Here is a 20950-nt window from a genome sequence, read left to right as displayed (position 1 = left end):
GTCTTTCTCTTTGTCTTATTAAAAATAACTAAAAAAATAAAAAAAAACTCATTCTGATCGCTTGAAATTTCAAAAAGATATTTTTTTTTTTTTTTTTTTTTTTTTCCAATTTAAATTAATCAATTATTTATTATTTGATAATATATGTGAATCCGATGCATCGATTTATACATTAATTTTTTTAAGGCGCATTCCAAAGCAGTCATTATTACATATATCAATTTATATTTAATATATATTAATATATATATATATATATATATATATATATATATATATTTTTAAATGAAAATTATGTACTTTTATCTATTTTCATCATTTAGTTAAAAATACATGTGGAACACATTGCACTTAACGGTTTAACAATTTATTTCCTTAAGATCTAGGCAGTTTATATAAATTTAATAAGTCATCTCATTGATTTTCTTAATAAATTTATCTGCTGAGTACGAATATAATTGCCACATTTCATTTATTTTAAAACCGTAAAGTTTCAATTTTATCTTTCTTTTTCGCTGATCAAAGAGGGTAATCATATAAGCATTGTCGCTAATTTTATCGATATTTGCGAACATAACACTTAATTCTCCTTTTAATTAATTAAATAATTTTTTTCTTCATTTTCCTATAAAATTAACTGCTTAAAATTTGGTCGTTAATAATAAACTTTGAAGAAAAATAAAACGTTTTTTGGGCTAACTCATTGACTAATTTTTTTTCCAGGAAACTTATTGATTATTTACTAAATTAATGTATTTATTTATATTACAGCAAAAAATCTAATAAGAATATTTTGTTATTGCATGGGTGCAAATCAACAGAGTGAGGCTTCATGGTGAGGCTTTGTTTTGTATTTTTTTTTTTTTTTAATCAACGTTATTTTATTTATTTTTCATGAAGTAATATTATTACTATTATTATTAGTATTACCATTAGTAGTAGTATTATTATTACTATTAATAATCATTCGGCACATTCACACTTTCATTATCCTCTTTTAAAACTTTTGTCTGTTTAATCAATTAATTTATTAATATTATTATATTTTTTGTTATCATACAGAAAAATTGCAATTAAGTCTTTTTGAGTATTTAAAAAATTAATAATTACTATATATTTATATAAATCGATTGACGATTTTAAATAGACTACGTTAATATTTTTTTAATAATTTGTTTGTTTCTTAAAGTATAAAAAAAATAATAAATATAGCTTAGACTAGCACTTTTGGCAAATAAATGCCATTACACAACAATTTTACATCGTTAGCTGCATCGCATATCCAATTATATTATAATTATTCATTTGTTAGCACTATCACCGGATTAATGGTTATAATAATAAGAATCTTTAAAAATCAATTACTTTAAATAATTCACTTATAAATCGATTATCAATTTACTTTTTCATTTTTTTCATTTTTTTTTTTTTTTTTTTTTTTTTCATATTCTCTTTAAACTTTATAAGTTTCGATTATTATGGAAGCATTTTTGTTTAAATGATTTCATTTATTATTATTTGTTATTTTTGTTTTATCTCCTTTACACATTTATAATTTAAGTACACGATACTAGCACCGCAAATTATTTTGTACAGCTGATACGGGAATCGTTTGATCGCCAACTAAAAATTTCTAAGGTTTCTTAACAATTTTCAATTAGCAAATTTTAGGAGGGAATTCATAAAATAATTAATTATTTGAGATTAAAAAATAAAGTTGAAAGATTTTATGTTTGTTATTTTTTACAATTTTAATTGTGCTAACTGGTTTGTTTACAGACTATGTTTCAACACAGTCTCGTGTAAATAAATGTTCAATGATGCTTTTTCGTGTAAAGAAATTATTCTTACACGATTTTTTTTCAATTATTAAAATTTTTCACATCCCTCCGATTTAATTGTATTAATTTTACTTCTCGTTAAATTTTTATGTACACTCCGATGTATTATAAAATACTGATAATCATTCTGAGATAATTCTCTGCTCTTTTATAATCACACTTACATGATGAGAGAATATTTTTTGATTTTAAAAACTAAATTTATAATTAATTAAATCATAAATGTAATAAAATCAATTCGATGCGTCAAAGAAAAAAATAATTAAAAATATCCACACAGGAATGATTAATCGTTGAATAATTATAAAAATTTTTTTTTTGCTTTTAAACAGTACGGAATGTTAGAAGGAATCATCAAAGATTTAGTCTCATTAAAAACTGTGCTTAAATGCTGTTATTTGACTTGTTTACTTATAATAAAAATAAAAAATATTCATTTTAAAAAAAGTCTCGTATTTGCACAACCCTACTTGCGTGGAATGTAAATTATAAATTTGATTATTTCTTTTTTTAATTACTATTCTATTAATATCTATGGCTATTAAAATTTAATTAAATTCCATAGAACATTTTTTAATAATTATCAATGAAATAAGAGGCAGTGTTAAATAACTCCACCATTAATTCAAATAATTTCATTAATAACTTATTCATATTCACTCTTTTTTTTTTTTTTTTCTCGTTCACTGACAAGTGTAGATCACATATACGTCCTTTAAATAATTAAGTACATATTGTAGCAATTTAGTTCATTTAAATGAGCCAATGCTATGATAAAAATTCACGTTCGAGTTCCGATATACTTGATTTACGATTTCTACTATTGTGTCTTCGTGATGATTGTAACGGTGACGTAACTGCCTCTGATCCCTGAGCATGAATCGGTATGTCGAGTAACGCATCGCGGTGATCCCGTGATGACGATAAACTGTCACGGTCACGATCGCGGTCAAATGTTACAGGTGAAAAACGTACACGACTGATTGATATTTGACTGTCTTTCGCTGACACATAACTCGAGTCTTCAGACGTCAACGAATCAGGTGGTGTTGGATTCGTCGGAGTACCCGACCCAGAGTTATTTTTGCTCGTACTCTTCGGTGAATTGTACGAATAATTAGATCTCTTTAAGCTTGAGCGTAACCTAGTGACGACTTCAAGATTACTGGGGCGATCACTTGAGTTTGGATTTGAGTCGTGCGAATTTTGTCGTGTCAGGTACTGAGGTGACGCGGTATAATCATGGTTAACACCAGTGTAACTTAATCCGATATTGCTGAGTACATTTTGTGACCTCTGGTAGTAATGCGTTGGTGAATACAGTGCGTAGTCAGACTCGTCGTCCAGTCGGAATGATGGATTTATGTTGCTTTGACTCGATGTACTGGTTGTTGAGACATTTGACGACGTACGATGATGAGTGTAATTAGGTAATCGTGATGATGGTCTTACTAAACTATTAATGGTACTTGGATTGTCGTATGCATGAGGAAATTCAGGATACTCTAACATCCTGTCACTAAAATAAATTATTTTATTTTATTTTCATTAATAAAAATTTTATTAGAAAATCGATACTGCTATTCTAATACGTCAAATCCCACAAAATTTGACATGTTGATTTTTTTTTTGAAAAATATAATCACAACAATATTATGCAAGTCATATTAAAAATTTTAAAGTCAAATAGTTTAATAACTATTTTCATCCGTTGAATTTCATTTAATCAATGTTAAAAATAAACTTTTTTTACCGTCTTCTGTATAATTTTCTTAATGTGAGATACGACGTATTAGAATTGCAGTATCGAAATGTTCTAGCTTAGTAAAGCTTCGATTTTTAACTGGATCTAAGCCATTTTCAAATGTATTGAATAATGCATATTCTTATTTCTATTTAATTTTTTTTTTTTTTTTTTTTTTTTTTTTTTTATAAACCTCTAAAATCAGGTGAAAAGATCAATTTTTTTTCATCGACAGAAGTTGTCAGTAATAATATAAATTTAGGACTATGTGTTGATAGACTGTTCGAAGTATTTTATTGCTATTTTATTGTAGTGTAAGTCCATACGTTTGGTATTTTTAAGGCAGTATTCTTCTTTAAAACGTAAAAAAAAAATCGAATGATTTTTATTTTTAAATATTAGACATTAAATATTCTCTCAAAATTTCAAATCAATTCAAGAAGTTTAAATGTACGCGTTAAGCTATAACTACGTGGACACGCTCGTAGGTTTTAAAAAACTTTAAACACATTTATCTATAAAAATAGTGAAGCTATTTTTATACACTGCTTGGTGGCTAAAATTTCAAAATTTACTGACACGATTGTTTTGACATTTTGACCACATGTTCTGTATAAATGCATCAACCGGCTAAAGTATGATTATTTATTTATTAATTAATTTTTTTTTTAAGAAAAAGTCAGTGACACACTCGATTTTTTCTTTTTTTTTTTACCGTAAATTTGTTAATTTTTAATGTAAATTGAAAATCCTATTTCAGTCAAATTTTTTTTTTTTTTTTTTTTTTTTTTTTTTTTATATATATATATATTTACTAAGCTTACATCAAGTATACAAGAAGCAACAAACGTTACATCAATATCTTCATTCATTATCTTATGAAAATTTTCGGTGATTATTTACAAGGGGGGTCTAGCATTTTAATTTTAATTTTTTTTTTTTTTCAATTTAATTTATTTTTTTTTTAAATACATAAAAAATGAACAATTGAAAAAAAAAAGTTGGTTACCACAATTTTAACAAATTTTCAAAAAAATTTATAAATTTTTTAAAAAATAGTGACATTCAACTTTTTTTTTTTTTTTATTCTTCGTTTTTTATATACTTCTTTATAAAATAGAAATTTTATTCGAAAACATGAGCCAAAATTTTTTCCAACTTTTGAAGACAAAAAAGCTATCGAAATATTAATTTTTTGATATTTTCGATATCACTACCATAAATCTGCCGTAAGAACAAGCAGAATAAAAAATGTTAATTTTTCACTTAGATATAGCCAGAAATACGTTTTGACCCCACTTGTAAATAATTATCAAATTTTCTTAAAATAAACTTTTTTTCAAGAGCTCAAAGTAAAATACTGCCTTGAATAATTATTAAATTGTTCAATTTAATAATTGTGAATTGTAAGACATTATTCGCTTCTTTTGTCTGTTCCATAAATACCTGATGACCCCGGAATAATACCGACGAAATGTTGTATATTGAATAAATAATATTTAATCCAAGCTATTTGTCTTTTCACTTGATTTAAAAAACTTATACTTGTTATATATAATGTAATTAATTAATTAATTAAATTATAACGAATAATAATACATACTGATAATCTGTAGGAATGAAGTAACTAGACTCAGGTGGTCTATAATACTCCGGAGGCATCATGGTGTACATTGGTGGCCCGTAATCAAGATAAGGCGGTACATTACCCATATAAATAGTGGGTACCCTTTCTATTCTATCCATACGTGCATTATCTGCAGAATAAGCTTCTTCATTACTTGTACTCGAGCTTTTACGTCTTGGACTCGGTGTGGGTACATTCGAGCCAGTATTTCCCGCGTAATGCTGTGGCGAATCCGTAAACCGAAGAGGTTTATCGATTATATTTAAAGGAAGACCTGGAGCAATACCTCCCATGTTGCTTAAGAATGGCCTGAAATTAATTTAAACTAGCAACTTTGCTTTATAAAATAATAATTTTTGTTAAATTGCACTGTACTTTCTTAAATACTGACGCTACACTCATGTTTTAAGAGCCCTCTCCAAAGAACAGCTCAAAAAAAAATTTTCAAGAGGTCGCTCTAAATTTTTTTAAATTTCAAAAATCGTCAAAAATCAAATTTTTTTTTTTTTAATTTTTTTTTCTCGTTACGTCATAATTTTATAGATAAAAAAAAATAAGTTCCTGAAAGTTACAGTTCAAAATTTTAATTTTAAAAGGTCGCTCATAATTTTTTTTAAATTTCAGAGTCAAAAAATACTAATCCAATTAAATAATCACTAATGTACCATAAATGTCGAGAAAAACTTTTTAGTACTGCTGAATCTAACTTTTGATTTTGTTCTTTAAATTAAACCAGATCGTTTAGTAATTGTAAATCAATTCTCGGGGCTATAGTAGGAATTTTGCGAAGAAACGAGGCGTTCAGATAAATTTACGAAATATTAAGAACTCAGAGAAAAAACAATTAAAAATAATGACTCACTTTCTTTGTAAAATTATTAAATTATAAAAAAAAAATTATGTTTTCTATTTTGTGTTTGATTTTTAGTACATCGCGTGGTGTATTTTTATCGATTATTGTACTAAATAAAAAAAAAAAGAAATGCATAGAATTTTTAAAAGGTCGCTCAAAAAAATTTGAAGTAATGCATTAATAAATTAAAAAAAAATTATGAGCGACCTTTCAAAATTTTAATTTTAAGGTGACTTGGAAAGTCACAACTCCAGGTCAAAACTTTTCCAACGACACCAAATTTAACCATAGAAACCCATTTTATCATATAAATTCACTGGCCACAAAATTTGGCCTATTCTCTTAATAATGTAAATTATTTTTATTTAATTTTTGTAAAAATAGTATCATTAATCTAGATACCTGTAATGTCTCGCTGGACCATGATAGGTATTATGCGGATAACCGCTGGGTGAACTGAACTCATAGTCAGCTCCGAGGTACCCCGAGTTACGATTGGACCCGGTGTCAGCTTGGAACCAGTATCGACCCGGTTCTTCTTCGCCGTCAGTAATTCTCGGATACAATCGCGGATGAATTGGCGACACATTTGACATTTTAACGTCATAGCCGGTGGCAACACCAGCCAGCATCGCTGCTATATTATAAAGTACCAGTTCAATTATTCCTGGCTTTGGTTTTTTAGCTTCTCCATTGTAGAGCGTTGGCATTGGTACAGGCATTGGCATTACGTAAGGACCAGTCAGTCCTGGTTTTGGTGGGTACTCCATCGTCATCCACTCCGAAGACATGTCCGCCGGCAGCGTCGGGTAATCTTAAAAAACAATTTTTTTCTTATTATTTTACACAGTTTACTTTTATTATTTATTTATAGAAACATTTGATGCATTGTTATTTTTATTTTACACACGGATAGCTTTTTTGCATTTGTTTTTCGTCGTCTTACCTTGTCTGAAGATTTAATTATGGTAAATAAAATTAATAAATTATTTAAAAAATGCTAAGCAATAATTATCGCAGCTCATTGATTTTTTTTTTTTCATGCAGTGTAAAAATTTTACATACAAATATTATAGGAAGATTTAATTTTTTAAAATAAAATAAATAATAAATATACTTTGTATAGATGAATTGTCTTCTTGCCCACGGTACACCATTATTATTTACAAATTTATTGGCTTTCTTCAACTCATAACTCATCAACAATAATAGGGCGTAAACTATGAAAATCCATCCAAATTATTCGTCGAGGACCCGAAAATTATTTTCAAAAAAATTATTCATAAGTAAATAAATGAAGGAACCAAAGACCATTGCTGTTAGGATACTACTGGATTTACATGCAAGGATTTTTTACGCTCGGCTTTTAATTTAAGAATTACTACTATTCTAAAAAAAGCTTTACTCAAACAAACAAACAATATGAAATAAAAGCTCCGAGCGTAAAAGTTAAAGAAAAAAAAAACTAAAAACAAAATTCAACGTGTAAAACTGAAAGCTTTTATTGAAAAAAAAAGTTTCTATTTCTAAATACAAGTGTGTGCGTGTATCTTCTCTATTCATTCTTTTTCGTGTGCGCTTAATTCTCTTTCTTTTTGTTTTTAAATAATCTACGTGTTTGAACAAGTTTTTAATTAATTATTAACAATTACTAAAATCCATCTCTTTTAATTCTAGATAAAAAAAAGCATCAATAAAGTTTATTTTTTAAAACTAAAGTACGAAATTGGCTAGTCTTCATAATCAGCGAAATGCTTTATTTTTCGTATGTTTCTTATTAAAAAATTAGCAGATAGTTAGATCGTTTTTGTTAGAACTGTAGTTATTAATTTTAATTCAAATTATTATTATTATTCTTATTATTATTATTATTATTATTATTAAATTATTAAATTATTGTATTTCTACTATAATAAAAACAAAAGAGAACCAACACCAAAGATACTTTTAATTGCATTTGTCTTCATTTATCGCATCATTATTATAATTATTAATTTACAATTTTAGTGGCACGACTTATAATTCAAAAATTATGGCAATTACATAATATTATGTACTTTTATCTTGGCATTTATTAACTAACACAATTGGTTAACACAGTGACTTGTCGCTTAACATAAAAACTTAATTTTAAAACATGGTCCCTCACCAAATTTTCATATTGGGTATTTTTAATTTAATTATTGCTGTTGCTTTTAATAATTATCGATAAATCGGCAAATACGTGATGAACGAGAGTCTATAGATAATAATAACATAAGAAAAAAAGAATTATTATTTAAAGTTTGAGTGACACAAATAGATGTCCGATGCTAGTATACTAAATACGTAATGTCAAAGTCTCGTAATGAAATATTTAAAATAAAATGGCAATGGCAAAAAAAAATATTTTATCTTTACATGCAATTAAATGCTATCGACATTATTATAATATTATTATAATATAATGCATAGTAATAATATTTATATGTATACTAAAAAATAATTAGTAATTTTCATATATAAAAATGGTAATGATAAGTATATGTATAAAAATTTCAATTAATTTTTATCCTTAACTAAAAAACAAGGATACAGAGATCATTTGTTTAGTTATTTTTTGTAATTTATTAAAAAATAATTCTCTCTTATGCCAAATGACTTTTTAAAAGTGTGTGTCGACTTTAATATTAATCTTAAATGAGAATTTTATAAAAATAAATCACTAGTGTCATAAAAAAGTAACAGACTTACGAGTAGAGTGGATGTTTTCCTCAGAAAGGCCTGCGGTTAAGAGAATTTATTAACTCACTTTTTTTATTTATTTCGTTCTATTAATTCTATTGTTAATTATGATAATTAAAATAAGAAAAACAACGTTTTAAAAAGTCAAAAAAAAAAAAAAAAAATAGTAATAATTAATTTAAAAAAAAAAAAAATGGGAATTATAATTTTTAATTAATCGGAACTGCTATCGGAGCTTTTACGCGAGCGTGAAAATTTTCGAATTTCTTCCGACGGTATATTGTGACTATTAGAATTTAAATTGCTAATTGAGTTTGAGAAAGACGAAGACGTTGGTTGATGCGACGAGTCAAATAGATATTCAATACTACGTGATTTACAGTCATCATTGTGTAATTGGCTTTTTTGTTTGTCAGTACTTACTGATAACGCAGTTTCTAAATTATCAAATGACTGATTTACGGTGGATGTTGTCGGTGTACTGTCTAATGACAATCTAGGTCCATTTGATCTTAAGTCATTGAGAAATTTCAAGGAGTTATTTGACCTAGAGTTTGAGTTTTCAGAATTAAGATTCGTCAAATCAACTTCGTATTGTTCAAAATCAATTCCCTTGCGTGAATTAGCGGTCAAAAATTCCGGTGTATCCTTATTGTGAATTTTAATATTATTATTATCATTATTACTATTAATATTTATATTTTTATGACTATTATAACTATCATTATTACTTAAGCCCTTATTTAATAATTCAGTACTTAAAAATGTGGGAATTGATACAGCATTATCGAGAACATTGTATTCAACTTTAACCGCCGGTGATGATTTATTGTCTAATGTGTCACGACTACCCCAAGCGCGCATTTTATGTAGCACCCTTAAAGGTGATTTCGAGCTACGTGACTTATGACGAACAGATTTGGTAATTGAATTCTCAGGACTAGATTCAATGCCGCCAGCACCGCTACAATCAGCGCTACTCGATTTACGGGTACTTGAAGAAGCTAATGCCTGTGAATTTTTTTTTTCAGAGGCAAGTGAACTTTTACGTGAACTAGTGGGTGATCTAAAAAATTCAGCTAATGAATTTAACCTAGATTCCGAGCTATCACGACGTTTAAATTCTTTAGATTTACTGCGATCACGTTTTTTATTTCTCACGCGTTTAGCAGTACCAACAAGAGTCGACGCGACATTATGTACAAAATTTGTTGAATTTACAGATTGTTCCGCTGAGGAAGGAGACTCTAATTGTTTGCCAGTTGAAGATTTAACAGCGGATGAAGATGAAGAAAGAGAACCCGACGCTGAGTCTGAAGGGACCAGAGTAGACGTTGAAGATACTGACGACGTCGGGGAAGATATGTCATAATAATTGTAAGCTAGTGCCCCTATTCCGACACCTACAAGTGGTGTGCGATTTATTTGTTGAGTGAGAGTATCTCTCAAGTCATCATATGCCGTCTCATACGTATCCATCTGAGTTGCGGTGTTAATATTATTACTATTATTGTTTTTAATAACGTTTGACCCTCTCAACCCGGACATTGTGACGCAACTAGATTGTCCACCACCAAGAGCACACGAGGAAGAGGACGTCATTGTTAAATCATCATCATTAGTTATGATCCTCATTAGCTCGTAGTCACTCGCGGCGCCAGAACGTTCCTGATCGTCGATCAAATTATTTGCTGACGAGTACAACTTTCTGGTGGTTGGGTTACCTATTTCTTGTAGCAACGGTGATCGTTGGGCACTTGCCAGTAGTGCGGTACGAAGAGGAGTCTTTTCAAGATCCGGAGCAGATCGCGACCAACGTTTCCCACCTGGTGATGAAGGATTTGGTGGTTGAGTGATTATTGCACCACGCTCACGCTGATGTAGTGTTGACGGACCCCACGTTTTACCCTTAACTCCGTCGGCCGGTACTATAACGGGCAGAACAAAAACAAAAAAACAAAACACTACTCACTACTTGTTTCTAACTACATTCGTTAAGCACGGTGTTGATTGAATTCTTTTTCAAAATAATTAAATAATAAAAAATTATACTATAGCTGGTGACATGTAAAAAACCGTGCGTAACGAACTAATTAATTTAAATAAATAAATAAATTATAAAAAAAATAACATTAAAAAGAAAAAAAAAACAAAGATGAAAAAATTTTTATTTCAAACCATAACAAACATTCATTTTTAAAAAAACAATTAGTACGATAGGCAGTATACAGGACAAAGTTCAATTTTATTTCACAACATGCCTCAAAATAAATGCCTTCGTACAAATGTAATAAGTGACTGGAGAATTTAATAAATTAAATGTAATTTCATTTTAATAATATTCAAATTTCAAACGAATCTACTGAAGCATTTTTTGAATAGTGATCATTTTAAATGACTGCTCTTTTTAATTTATTAAATAAATATGAGAAAAAATTGAATAATAATAAAAAGATACGAGTAGTTAAATTCAAAATAAACTCACAAGCTATCGCTCGAAGTCGGGGAATACTCGGTGAGCCCGGAGGGCTATTTGGTCTCGATGAGTTTCGATTTTTTCCTCTATCAAGAGCTGTATGTTGAACAGTTATTGTGTGACGAAAGTCTGAAATTGAATAATTACAAGTTTTAATATATAATAATAATAATAATAATAATAATAATAATAAATATCTCTATTATAAAACTCCTAACTTAATATTTTTTTTCTTATATTAATACTTTGACTTTGTTTTTATTATTCATGTAAACTCAGTATTATTGTTTATATGATCTCGTATTCTGGCCGTTAGGAGACTCAGTTTTACGGAACATATTGAATAAGTCATAATTACTACTACAATAACCATTAATAAAGTACCTGAAGGTGCACTGATATTACTACCCGGTTCCTTCTTGTTAAGTTTTAATCTAGATTTCTTAAACTTTCCTTTCCTCATGTTAGGCGTAGGAACAGTTTGCTGCTGGATTATCATCACGGTAAGCTCTCGTTCTAATAAATCAATCTCGCGAGCTGCTAACTCTTGCTCCCGCTGCCGAAGATTTTCTTCCTGTTGTTTCTGCTGCACTTGAGCTTTTGACAGTTCTTCTTCTCTGCAGCGCAACTCCTGAAAATAAATAACAATAAATAATTTTTCTTATTTTTAATAAAAATATCAACTTAAAATTTCAAGAAATTTAACCATTTTTTAACACAATACCGATAAATTCATAATAAGACTTACTTCTTCGAGAGAACGGCATGCCTTTGATAGCATTAGACAAAATATTACAAATTTACATTAAAGATATTTTATCATTTTTTACGGTTTATTAAAATACTACAAATATAACATTAAATTCATACCTTTTCCTTCATGCGCAAACCATGAAGAACCTCTTCAATTTCAAGTCTCCAATCTTCTTGCATTGTATGAAACGACTCGTGAGGTGTTGCTGCAAATGAACTTCTTACTTCATCCAGTAAATCAAGGATTTCTATGAAACCCGGACGTCCGTGACTATCAGACGCCCAACAACCTACAAATGAATTTATGTTTAAAAAGGAACCAATTAATACCACTATAAATTAATATAATGAAACATTTAACATTAATAAACCTATGGAGACTGATTAATAGATATATTTCATTGCTACATAAAAAAATTCAAGTAAACTCAAATAGCTAAAAGCGTAATAATAACTGAGATTATCCGATAACATCAAGGAATACTTAATTATATTTTAGTAAATCTTTGAACTGCTTAAAGTGCTTTATCAAATTATTTCTCGAGTACTCAATGTTTGTTCGATTTTAATGATCCATCTAGTTTAATTTTTCTGCACTTAAGAAAAAATTTATGACAATTTTTTTAATTTATATCAGATAAAATTTCATGAACGCGTGTGGATCTAATTAAAATAATATATTATATAAAATATTATAAATGTAGATAATATTAAAAAATTTGATAAAGCAACAAAAAAATATTGATAACCAAACTGATGTTTTATAATAGAATTTTGAAATATCGATAATTTTACTATTATTTCAATATGACTATTATTGTATCGTTTACTATATTTATTTGAATATTTATCTTCTTTAATTGTCGTCCAACTCGGGAAATTTTTATTACATCATGTTACATTTATCTTTATTTTCAAACGATTAGTAAAAAAAAATACTATTTTAACTATTTATCATGTGTTATGATAAATAGTTAGAAAAGAATGAAGTATTTTTTGATCAAACATACGATAGGAAATCAAATGTCACGTAATACACAAAAATTTATAAAATACTATTAATATTTATACTGAAAAAAAATATTTTAAATTTCAAGTATGCGTGATAAATATAACGATAAAATAGAATTACTGTTACATAATAGTAAAATTGGTGACAAGAAATTCAATGAAACGATTGTAATTAATTCTCATTCTGTAAAATCGATCGATTATCAGTTGTTTTAGCAATTATCCGGATTAAATTTTCTCTTTATACTATGTATTGATTTAATCTAATTCCTCTTCCATTGCAAAGTCTAAAGAGAATTTATTGATCAATACGTACTTTCCATGAGAAATCTCCAAGGTTGTGGACACGTTGAAGGAATAGGTAGAGTTAACTTATTGACAGCAACTCCGTAAGCTACAGCCAATGCATCTATACCTTTATACGGTACTTCACCAGTTAAAAGTTCCCATAAAAGTACACCATAGCTATTAAATTAATAATTTAATTACAAATTTACTGTACTCAAAATCAAATTAATTAAAAAAATAAAAAATCTATAAAACCAATTTACCTCCATACATCACTGGCTTTACTAAAAGTACTCTGCTTAATGACTTCTGGAGCCATCCACGCGTACGTTCCCGCAGCAGACATACGAGTTGTTTTGTAAACTTCACGTGCTAATCCAAAATCCGTTATCTTCAGAGTTTTATACTGAAGATCATCGTTTTCGATTGGCTCGCTCAACAGAACTATTATTTAAAGAAACAATAAACTATTAAAATCATTTTTTATAAAATTATTTCAAAGGGTTTTATAATTATAATTATTAGTATTATTACCATTAGAACTTTTAAGATCTCTGTGAATAAGACTAATGGGTGCTTTGTTATGAAGGTAATCCATTCCTCGCGCAATTTGTATAGCCCAATCCACAAGTACATCAGGTCGTATTTTACGACCATTAAGAACCCTATTTAGACTACCACCACGAGCATACTCCATTACCAAACACATATTCGGTTCTTTTAAACAAACACCTTCTAATTGAACAATATTCTCATGTTCTAACAACCAAAATAATTTGGCCTCTTGAAGAACATTTTCTTTTATCACACTGATTTCTTCGTCTGGATCTTGTCGTGCTGCTTTTACTGCAACTTCATGTTTCCTCCAATACCCTCTTTAAGCAAAACAACACATAAATAATACAATTACTGTTATTAATAATTAATCTTAATAAACTAACTTTGAAACAAGCAACGGAAATTTACCTATACACTTTACCGAATCCACCGACTCCAATAACCTCCTCCAACTGCAGCTCATTAAAGTCAATCTCAACTGGCTGAACTTTGTCAATCACCGACGACACCCTGTCGATGCACTCAGCCTCAGCGACGAAATTTGCTGGAAAAATTCCGACCTGTCCTCGGATTTTACCCGTCCACCAGCCCTCGTCGCCGGATATTTTGGAGTCTTTCGACAGTACTTCAACTGTTTCACCTCGTTGCAAAGATAACTCATCCTCGCAGGTCGCATTGTAGTCAAACAATGCCGTAAACAATGTCGCGCTGTTATCCTGTCGCGAGTGGGACGACGAGAGAGTAGCGTGAGATGGACTTGTTTGCTGAGACACTGTTCTGGCTGTTCCACCGCTGTGTGTATCCGATACGCTGCTATCAGACATGTTGTTACTCGACGTACGTCCGTACGAATAACCGTAGCTGCAATAGTCCAAATAATAAATACATATTACTCCCTCTTTGTCACCAATAATAATACAGTGTTAAATTAAATAATCAATTTTAAAGATTAAATTTATTATTTTTGATTGCTAATACCAATAACAAATTTAAAGTATACCAACCTGACTGAATAGTTGGTAGCGTTGTGATACCTTGGCGACGAAGCAGCAGTACTTGGTGTATTCGGCTGAGACGAGCCATTCTCTGTATATAACAAGTAGCGCTCGCTCCGATGACGAGCATCTGGTTGTCCGTTGTCCATCAATGTACACAAACCTTTTGCCGATAGCCCGGCTGGTGGCATATGGCTCAGCAGATTTTCTTCAAATATTTGTATTTAGATTTTCATTTAAGTATCTGGGCAGGTAAATAACAATTACTTTTCTTAATCCCTCGTTCTTTTCTATTTAAACATTATTCGGTACTGGTACTATTACTATTGGTACTTCTATTATTATTGTTGTTGTTTTTGTTTTTATTGTTGACGTTGTGGTCGTCACCTTTGAGTTAAGAAAAGAAAGGCTTGAATGTAAATTTTGTTTACTCTTCTGTTTATTTTGTCAAGAGGTTCCTCATTTGCACAGCACAATTGCCACGTTTTAATAAATGCACAAAACTATTATTATAACAATCACAATCAGTTGAATTTCATTGCTTATATTATCATAAAATAATATTTTGATAAACAATAACAAAAAAATTATGGAAAATATTTTAGTTAATAATTGCAATTAAATTTTTATAAATTATGCGAATGTAATACTTAGCCCAGGATAAATATTTATATTTAAATTGCACAAATAAAAACTCCACGTAGAATAATTGAAAAAAAAATTTTTTTTTTCAACAATGTGCCAATGTGAGTAGAAATTTTTTTTAGTTTATCTCTTGCTACCCCGTCTGCAAAAACAATTTTCGAGTTATTATGTCTTGGTTAATAATTGTCACGATAATAAAATAATTAATAATCACAATAGTCATAGTTATAAAAATAATAATATTTAGTAAAGTAAAATAAAAAAAAACTATAATGACACTAGAATAATAAACCACTGCACATTGACGATGATAAAAACCAGTAAGAAAACTTCGCGTCGTACAGTTTGATCCAGGGTGTGTAGCAGCTAGTAGCAGCAGCAACCAACACACAAGCCACTCTACTCTATGTTTACGCGGCCATTCGTCCTCTTATCACTGGGATTAAGTGACACGAGAATATCTTTCAAGGTATTTTGAGGAGCTTGGACGCCTCCCCGAGGACGAGGTGCTCCGAGTCCGCTCACGATAATCCCAATAAATCAGCATAAACCTTGTTTGAAATTCACTGGTACAATTTACGGCGATAACCTAGCGGACGCCATGTTCGATTTTACCAGATTTGACGGGCTCCACCGTTGACGTCCTACTGTATGTGTATGTGTATACGGATGTCTACAATCTATGTCTGTGATATAAACACATATTTATTTTAGTGCATGTATATGGGTACAAGACAAATTCGCGACTCGTGCAATCCCCCTTTGCTCTCCACCGACCACCTACAACCTGATGATAGTATGGGCGACGACCGACTTAAAAAACACGTATTGCAAGTTCATTTCCATGTATATAATCTACATTACCAACTTTTGTTGTCGCTTCATGTGATTTTTTTTTTTTAATTTAATTTTGAATTTTTTAAAAAATCTTAAATTTTTATAAAAATTAATTTAGCATGACATTAAATTTAGCTGTCACTTCACAATTGTTTTAATTTTTTTTTAACAAATAAATTATAGCAAAAAAAATTATTAAAAAAATAGACTTGTAGTAATTTTAATAAATTAAAAATGCAATTTTTTTAAATAATTTTTTTATTAACGAAAATTTAAAAATTGTCAAGTGACAGCTAACTTTAATGTCATTAAATTTATTTAAAAAATCACATTAAAAATTCATATAACATTAAAGTTAGCTATCACTATTATATATTTTTTTAATTAATAAATTTGCTCCGAAAAATTATTTCTGAAAAATTGCATTTTTTACTTTTTTAATTTTCTAAATGCCAATTTTTTGTTTTAATTTTTTTTTTGCCATAATTTATTTGTTAAAAAAATTTTTTAAATCAATTATTATCTGCTAAATTGATTCTCATAAAATTCATATTTATACAAAAACTATTTGTGAAAAATTAAAGAGTTGAAATTTATTATTAAAATTAAAAAGTTTTTAGCCTTCTTATTGTTATCATTCTCCTGATAAGAAAAAAAAATTTGAAACGATTCTAAATGACTCAAAGCGATTAAAAAGATTCAACTTGACAAATATATAGATATGCATTTTGCATGGGTGGAATTGTTTTGAATCTTTTTTTTTAATAAGGGCTGAAAAAACGTATTAACTATTAATTAAGTAATTTTTAAATAATCTGAAATAGATAGATTAACTATGAGGATTAAATAATAATTAATATAATTATTATTAGTTATTTTGTATTCAAACAAAAGAAAAAAAAAAGTTGTTACATGAAAGATACTTAGAAAATTTTAAACTATTAAATAATAATTATTTTTTTTTTCTTTTAGTTAATATTATTAATTACACGATCATCTCAAGTTCCCTCGCATAGTCAATAGCAAGTGTCACAAGTTCGGCACTAGGTATTGGCTCTTCAGATTTCTTCTCATGAGAAGTACTGAAGTTAAAACAACCATCCGGAGTAACTTTCCATCCTTTCTTGGTACCAAAAGCCAGAGTCTCTTTCTCACTGTTTAAGTTCAACATTCTTGATGCATCCTTCAGCGAAATTTTATCATAAGCACTTTCCATACATGCTCCAATCTCGTCGCGGACTGTGTTGAGTAGTATGTCTATAAAGAAGTTGTATGAAGCCGCTGGCACGTTTCCTTTCGCCAAAAATATTTTATTATAAGAGCCTTCCATTAAACATTGCTCTAAACTCAACGGGTGTCGGATGTAAACATTTTTCTGGATTTGATCTGCTGGAAGTAACTCCAACTCTGTGTGAAACTCAGCGACTCTATTTTGTGACAGTAAAAATAGTAAATTTAATCCTAATAATTGATACTTGTATGTTGATTCGGGTAGTGCTGTCTTGTAGTCAAAGTAATAGCATTTCAATTGAGACATATAACGTTCAAAAGATGGGATATCCTCGGTTGCTATGCTGTATTGAGTTCCTATTTCCAATATGTCACCTATGAAAATAAAATAATTCATAATTGTAGACTTAATTACAATAAAATTTTTTATCAAATCAATTCTGAGAGTATCGAGTAGAATAATCAACTTTTAAAAAATTCTTTTCATAAAATTGCGTTTACTTACGAGCTATGAGCAGTTCTTTTTGATTTGCTGGTGTATTTGAAGTCGGTAAAAACATTAAATGCGTTAATCCAACCTGAAAAAATTCAATTAATAATTATCACTAACGATTAATATGAAAAAGTAAATAATATTGAAGTTACCGATCAGCTGTCAGTTTTAAAAATTTTTTTGACAAATTAATTACAATAGAAAAATGTTTTTAAAAATTTTCACTTGTAATTTTTATTAATTTTCACATGTGAAAATTTTCAATTATAACTTTTTTTTTTTCAATAATTTAATTGCTATAAAATTCTAAAAAAATTTTTAATGTCTGTCAACTTCAGTGTTATAAAAGTAATTGATTTAATTATTTATTTGTATATAAAAAGTGATGATGACAAACAATTTTGTCAGATTGCTTGGTTAGGTTACCTGATGATTTTACTTATCTAGGCTAATAAAAATAATGACTGAATAAATAAAAATATTTACCTTTAATTGATTGAGTAAATCACCGGCTTTCTTTAAATCCCACGGTTGTTTGGACCATTCATTTTTCAAATTTTGATACAGAGAAACAATTTCTTTTAACGCTGCCATTTTTTGTACAATCAATCAACTCTTGTTCTTACACACAGTCACTTACAGTTTTCTGTAAATATAATTCCTATAGTTCAATCATATTTCTCGTCGCTTTCTTGTAAATGAAGCTTAAGCAGACAATACTGCTTAGCGGTCAGCTGTCAATTTTAAAAATTTTTTTAACAAATTAATTACAATAAAAAAGTGCTTTCAAAAATTTTCACTTTTAATTTTTATTAATTTTCACATGTGAAACTTTTTTTTAAATAATTTTTTTTTAATAATTTAAATAATTAAATTTTTTTTTAATAATTTAATTGCTATAAAATTCCAAAAAAATTTATGAAAATAAATTTAGCAGATATTTAATAATTTAAAAAATTTTTTCTAACAAATAAATTATATGACATTAAAGTTAGCTGTCACTTGACAATTTTTTTTAACAAATAAATTTGCTACAAAAAATTATTTTTAAAAAATTGCATTTGTAGTTTTTTAAAATTTCTAAATGTCAATTTTTTTTTTTGCCATAATTTATTTGTTACAAAAATTCCTAAAATCATCAACTATCTGTTAAATTAATTTTCATATAAATTATGACAAAAAAAAAATTAGGAAAAAAATTAACATTTAGAAATTAAAAATACAATTTTTTTAAAATAATTTTTTGGAACTAATTGTTTTATTAAATAAAATGTAAAAATTCTCTAGTGACTGCTAACTTTAATGTGGTAAAAAATTTATAATACTGAAGTTAGCGGTCAGCTGTCATTTTTAAAAATTTCTTTAACAAATTAATTACAATAAAAAAATTCTTCTAAAAATTTTCAATTGTAATTTTTATTAACTTTCACATGTGAAACTTTTTAGTTAAATTTTTTTTTATTAATTTAATTGCTATAAAATTCCAAAAAAATGTTTAATATCTGTCAACTTCAGTGTTATCTTAAGCAGCGACAATAATTTTATGAACGACAAAAATAATATCTGAACAACTTGTATTGGTAATTTTGACAGAATTCCGTTATTTGTCTTACCAATCCCTGATGAGTAAGCGTCAATTGAAAACAACTAACATAATCAAGATTTGTCACATATTTATCGATTTAAATTAACAAAAGTTAACGCCATAAAGTACAATAAGAGACAATAATTTATGCCTGCTCGTGTTGCTTTGGTATCGATAAAAGTTTGGATTTATGAAAATTTGTCCAAATAAATATGAAAGTTTGTAAAATTGCTGATGAATATAAATGAATAAAAGCACAGAAAAATTTACGTATAATTGTATATAAATAAAAATGATTCTATGCAAACTAGATCATCTGTTCAATTTTACAGTTGTTCAAATGACCAACTGAACAAATAAAATTCCCTATTTTTAAAAATACGTACAACTAATAATATGTTTATTTGATTTTAATTCCAAAAGTATAAATGGAAAAATGAACATAACTATAAATGAAAATTTATAAATTTACTAGTTAATAAAAAATATCATTTGAATAAATGATTAATAATACAAGTGTATAAAAAATAAATGAAACATTCACTTAATGAACTTTAAAATGTATTTAAAAAGACAGATCCTTATGTAAAAAAACTATTATAATAATTTGAACAAATGAAATTGCGGATAAATAATGGTAATGAATAAATGTAGAAATGATTTTATGAATAAATGACATTATCATCATTAGTATTTTTGAGGTTGTGTATAAATAAACATTTGTAAATATGATGATTTGTACAAATGAAAGTTGTCCGAATGGATATTTGAATAAATGAAATTCTATCAAAATAAATCAATAAAAATGAACATCTGCGTCTAATGCCGCCAACCGCGTAACAATCGCTTCATTCATTCAAAAGTTATTGCAGTTTGAAAATTCAAAAAATGGTGTTTTATTAAACGTCTATCAGACTTTTGAGCTCGGAGAGCTGAAAAACATCATAAATGCAATTTTAAGCGCTTGGGTATGGAATTAGCGGGAAGTTGCAGGGATGGCTTTTAGGGTCAACCGGTTTCCTAATTTTTTTTAATATTTAACGCCCTTGCACTGTTCTCAGTGAGTAAAATTTATACTCATAAAATCCGTTTTAAACCTATAAAAATTATACATTAAAAGTTTTAAGTTTTCTTAATTTTTAACATCCACATACAGCCCTTTGAGGGTGAAATGTTATAAAGTTCGTTCTTAATAGATTGCAACATGCTTATAAAATTATAAGACATTTCGTGGAAATCTTTTTTTTAACCGATATTCATTTTTACAGTTTAACTTCTGGACAAATATTC

General features: G+C 28.1%; 2 protein-coding genes and 1 long non-coding RNA gene across 5 annotated transcripts; 1 reads left to right on the top strand and 2 right to left on the bottom strand.

Annotated features, from left to right (window-relative positions):
* Positions 1-307: 307 nt before the first annotated feature.
* On the bottom strand, positions 308-16299 carry LOC141526787 (mitogen-activated protein kinase kinase kinase 11). 3 transcript variants are annotated; one of them, XM_074241880.1, is made up of 13 exons: positions 14880-16299; positions 14284-14736; positions 13852-14192; positions 13581-13761; positions 13346-13494; positions 12136-12308; positions 11650-11896; positions 11275-11394; positions 10514-10717; positions 8799-8828; positions 6468-6879; positions 5189-5521; positions 308-3360 (listed from the first exon to the last, which is right to left on the bottom strand). In XM_074241880.1, the coding sequence occupies exons 1-13, from the start codon at positions 15059-15061 to the stop codon at positions 2610-2612; spliced, it is 3576 nt and encodes a 1191-aa protein (XP_074097981.1). In that variant the 5' UTR covers positions 15062-16299; the 3' UTR covers positions 308-2609. The 3 variants fall into 3 exon arrangements, 2 of the variants coding, with proteins under 2 accessions (XP_074097981.1, XP_074097996.1); XM_074241895.1 differs by lacking the exon at positions 8799-8828 and having other exon boundaries at positions 309-3360; XR_012479082.1 differs by lacking the exons at positions 308-3360; positions 5189-5521; positions 6468-6879 and adding an exon at positions 7543-8304 and having other exon boundaries at positions 8799-10717; positions 14880-16297.
* LOC141526829 (uncharacterized) lies at positions 6739-8451 on the top strand. Its single transcript, XR_012479083.1, has 3 exons — positions 6739-6874; positions 6982-7033; positions 7192-8451. It is a non-coding gene; the product is annotated as an uncharacterized LOC141526829 (long non-coding RNA).
* A 915-nt stretch (positions 16300-17214) lies between the features above and the next one.
* On the bottom strand, positions 17215-18719 carry Rpn12 (regulatory particle non-ATPase 12). The gene is made up of 3 exons (XM_074258972.1): positions 18562-18719; positions 18088-18160; positions 17215-17957 (listed from the first exon to the last, which is right to left on the bottom strand). Exons 1-3 carry the CDS (start codon positions 18667-18669, stop codon positions 17338-17340), a joined length of 801 nt encoding a protein of 266 aa, XP_074115073.1. The 5' UTR covers positions 18670-18719; the 3' UTR covers positions 17215-17337.
* Positions 18720-20950: the final 2231 nt, after the last annotated feature.

The sequence above is a fragment of the Cotesia typhae genome, unplaced genomic scaffold (assembly GCF_013202065.1).
Source record: "Cotesia typhae breed Kobodo isofemale line unplaced genomic scaffold, CoteBio_Ctyphae contig_11, whole genome shotgun sequence".
Lineage (NCBI taxonomy): Eukaryota > Metazoa > Arthropoda > Insecta > Hymenoptera > Braconidae > Cotesia > Cotesia typhae.
This window is presented reverse-complemented; position numbering and strand designations above follow the sequence as displayed.

What these genes read in the sequence shown, in the direction of transcription:
- LOC141526787 (XM_074241880.1), bottom strand. Translation starts at nt 15,061, where the DNA reads ATGCCACCAGCCGGGCTATCGGCAAAAGGTTTGTGTACATTGATGGAC. An exon ending in GGAAAACATCCACTCTACTC is followed by an intron (nt 6,880 to 8,798) that starts GTAAGTCTGTTA and finishes TTGTTTTTTAAG; the next exon opens with ATTACCCGACGCTGCCGGCG. An exon ending in TTCATTCCTACAGATTATCA is followed by an intron (nt 3,361 to 5,188) that starts GTATGTATTATT and finishes AATTTATTTTAG; the next exon opens with TGACAGGATGTTAGAGTATC.
- Rpn12 (XM_074258972.1), bottom strand. Translation starts at nt 18,669, where the DNA reads ATGGCAGCGTTAAAAGAAATTGTTTCTCTGTATCAAAATTTGAAAAAT. An exon ending in ATTTACTCAATCAATTAAAG is followed by an intron (nt 18,161 to 18,561) that starts GTAAATATTTTT and finishes GAATTTTTTCAG; the next exon opens with GTTGGATTAACGCATTTAAT. An exon ending in AAAAGAACTGCTCATAGCTC is followed by an intron (nt 17,958 to 18,087) that starts GTAAGTAAACGC and finishes TTATTTTCATAG; the next exon opens with GTGACATATTGGAAATAGGA.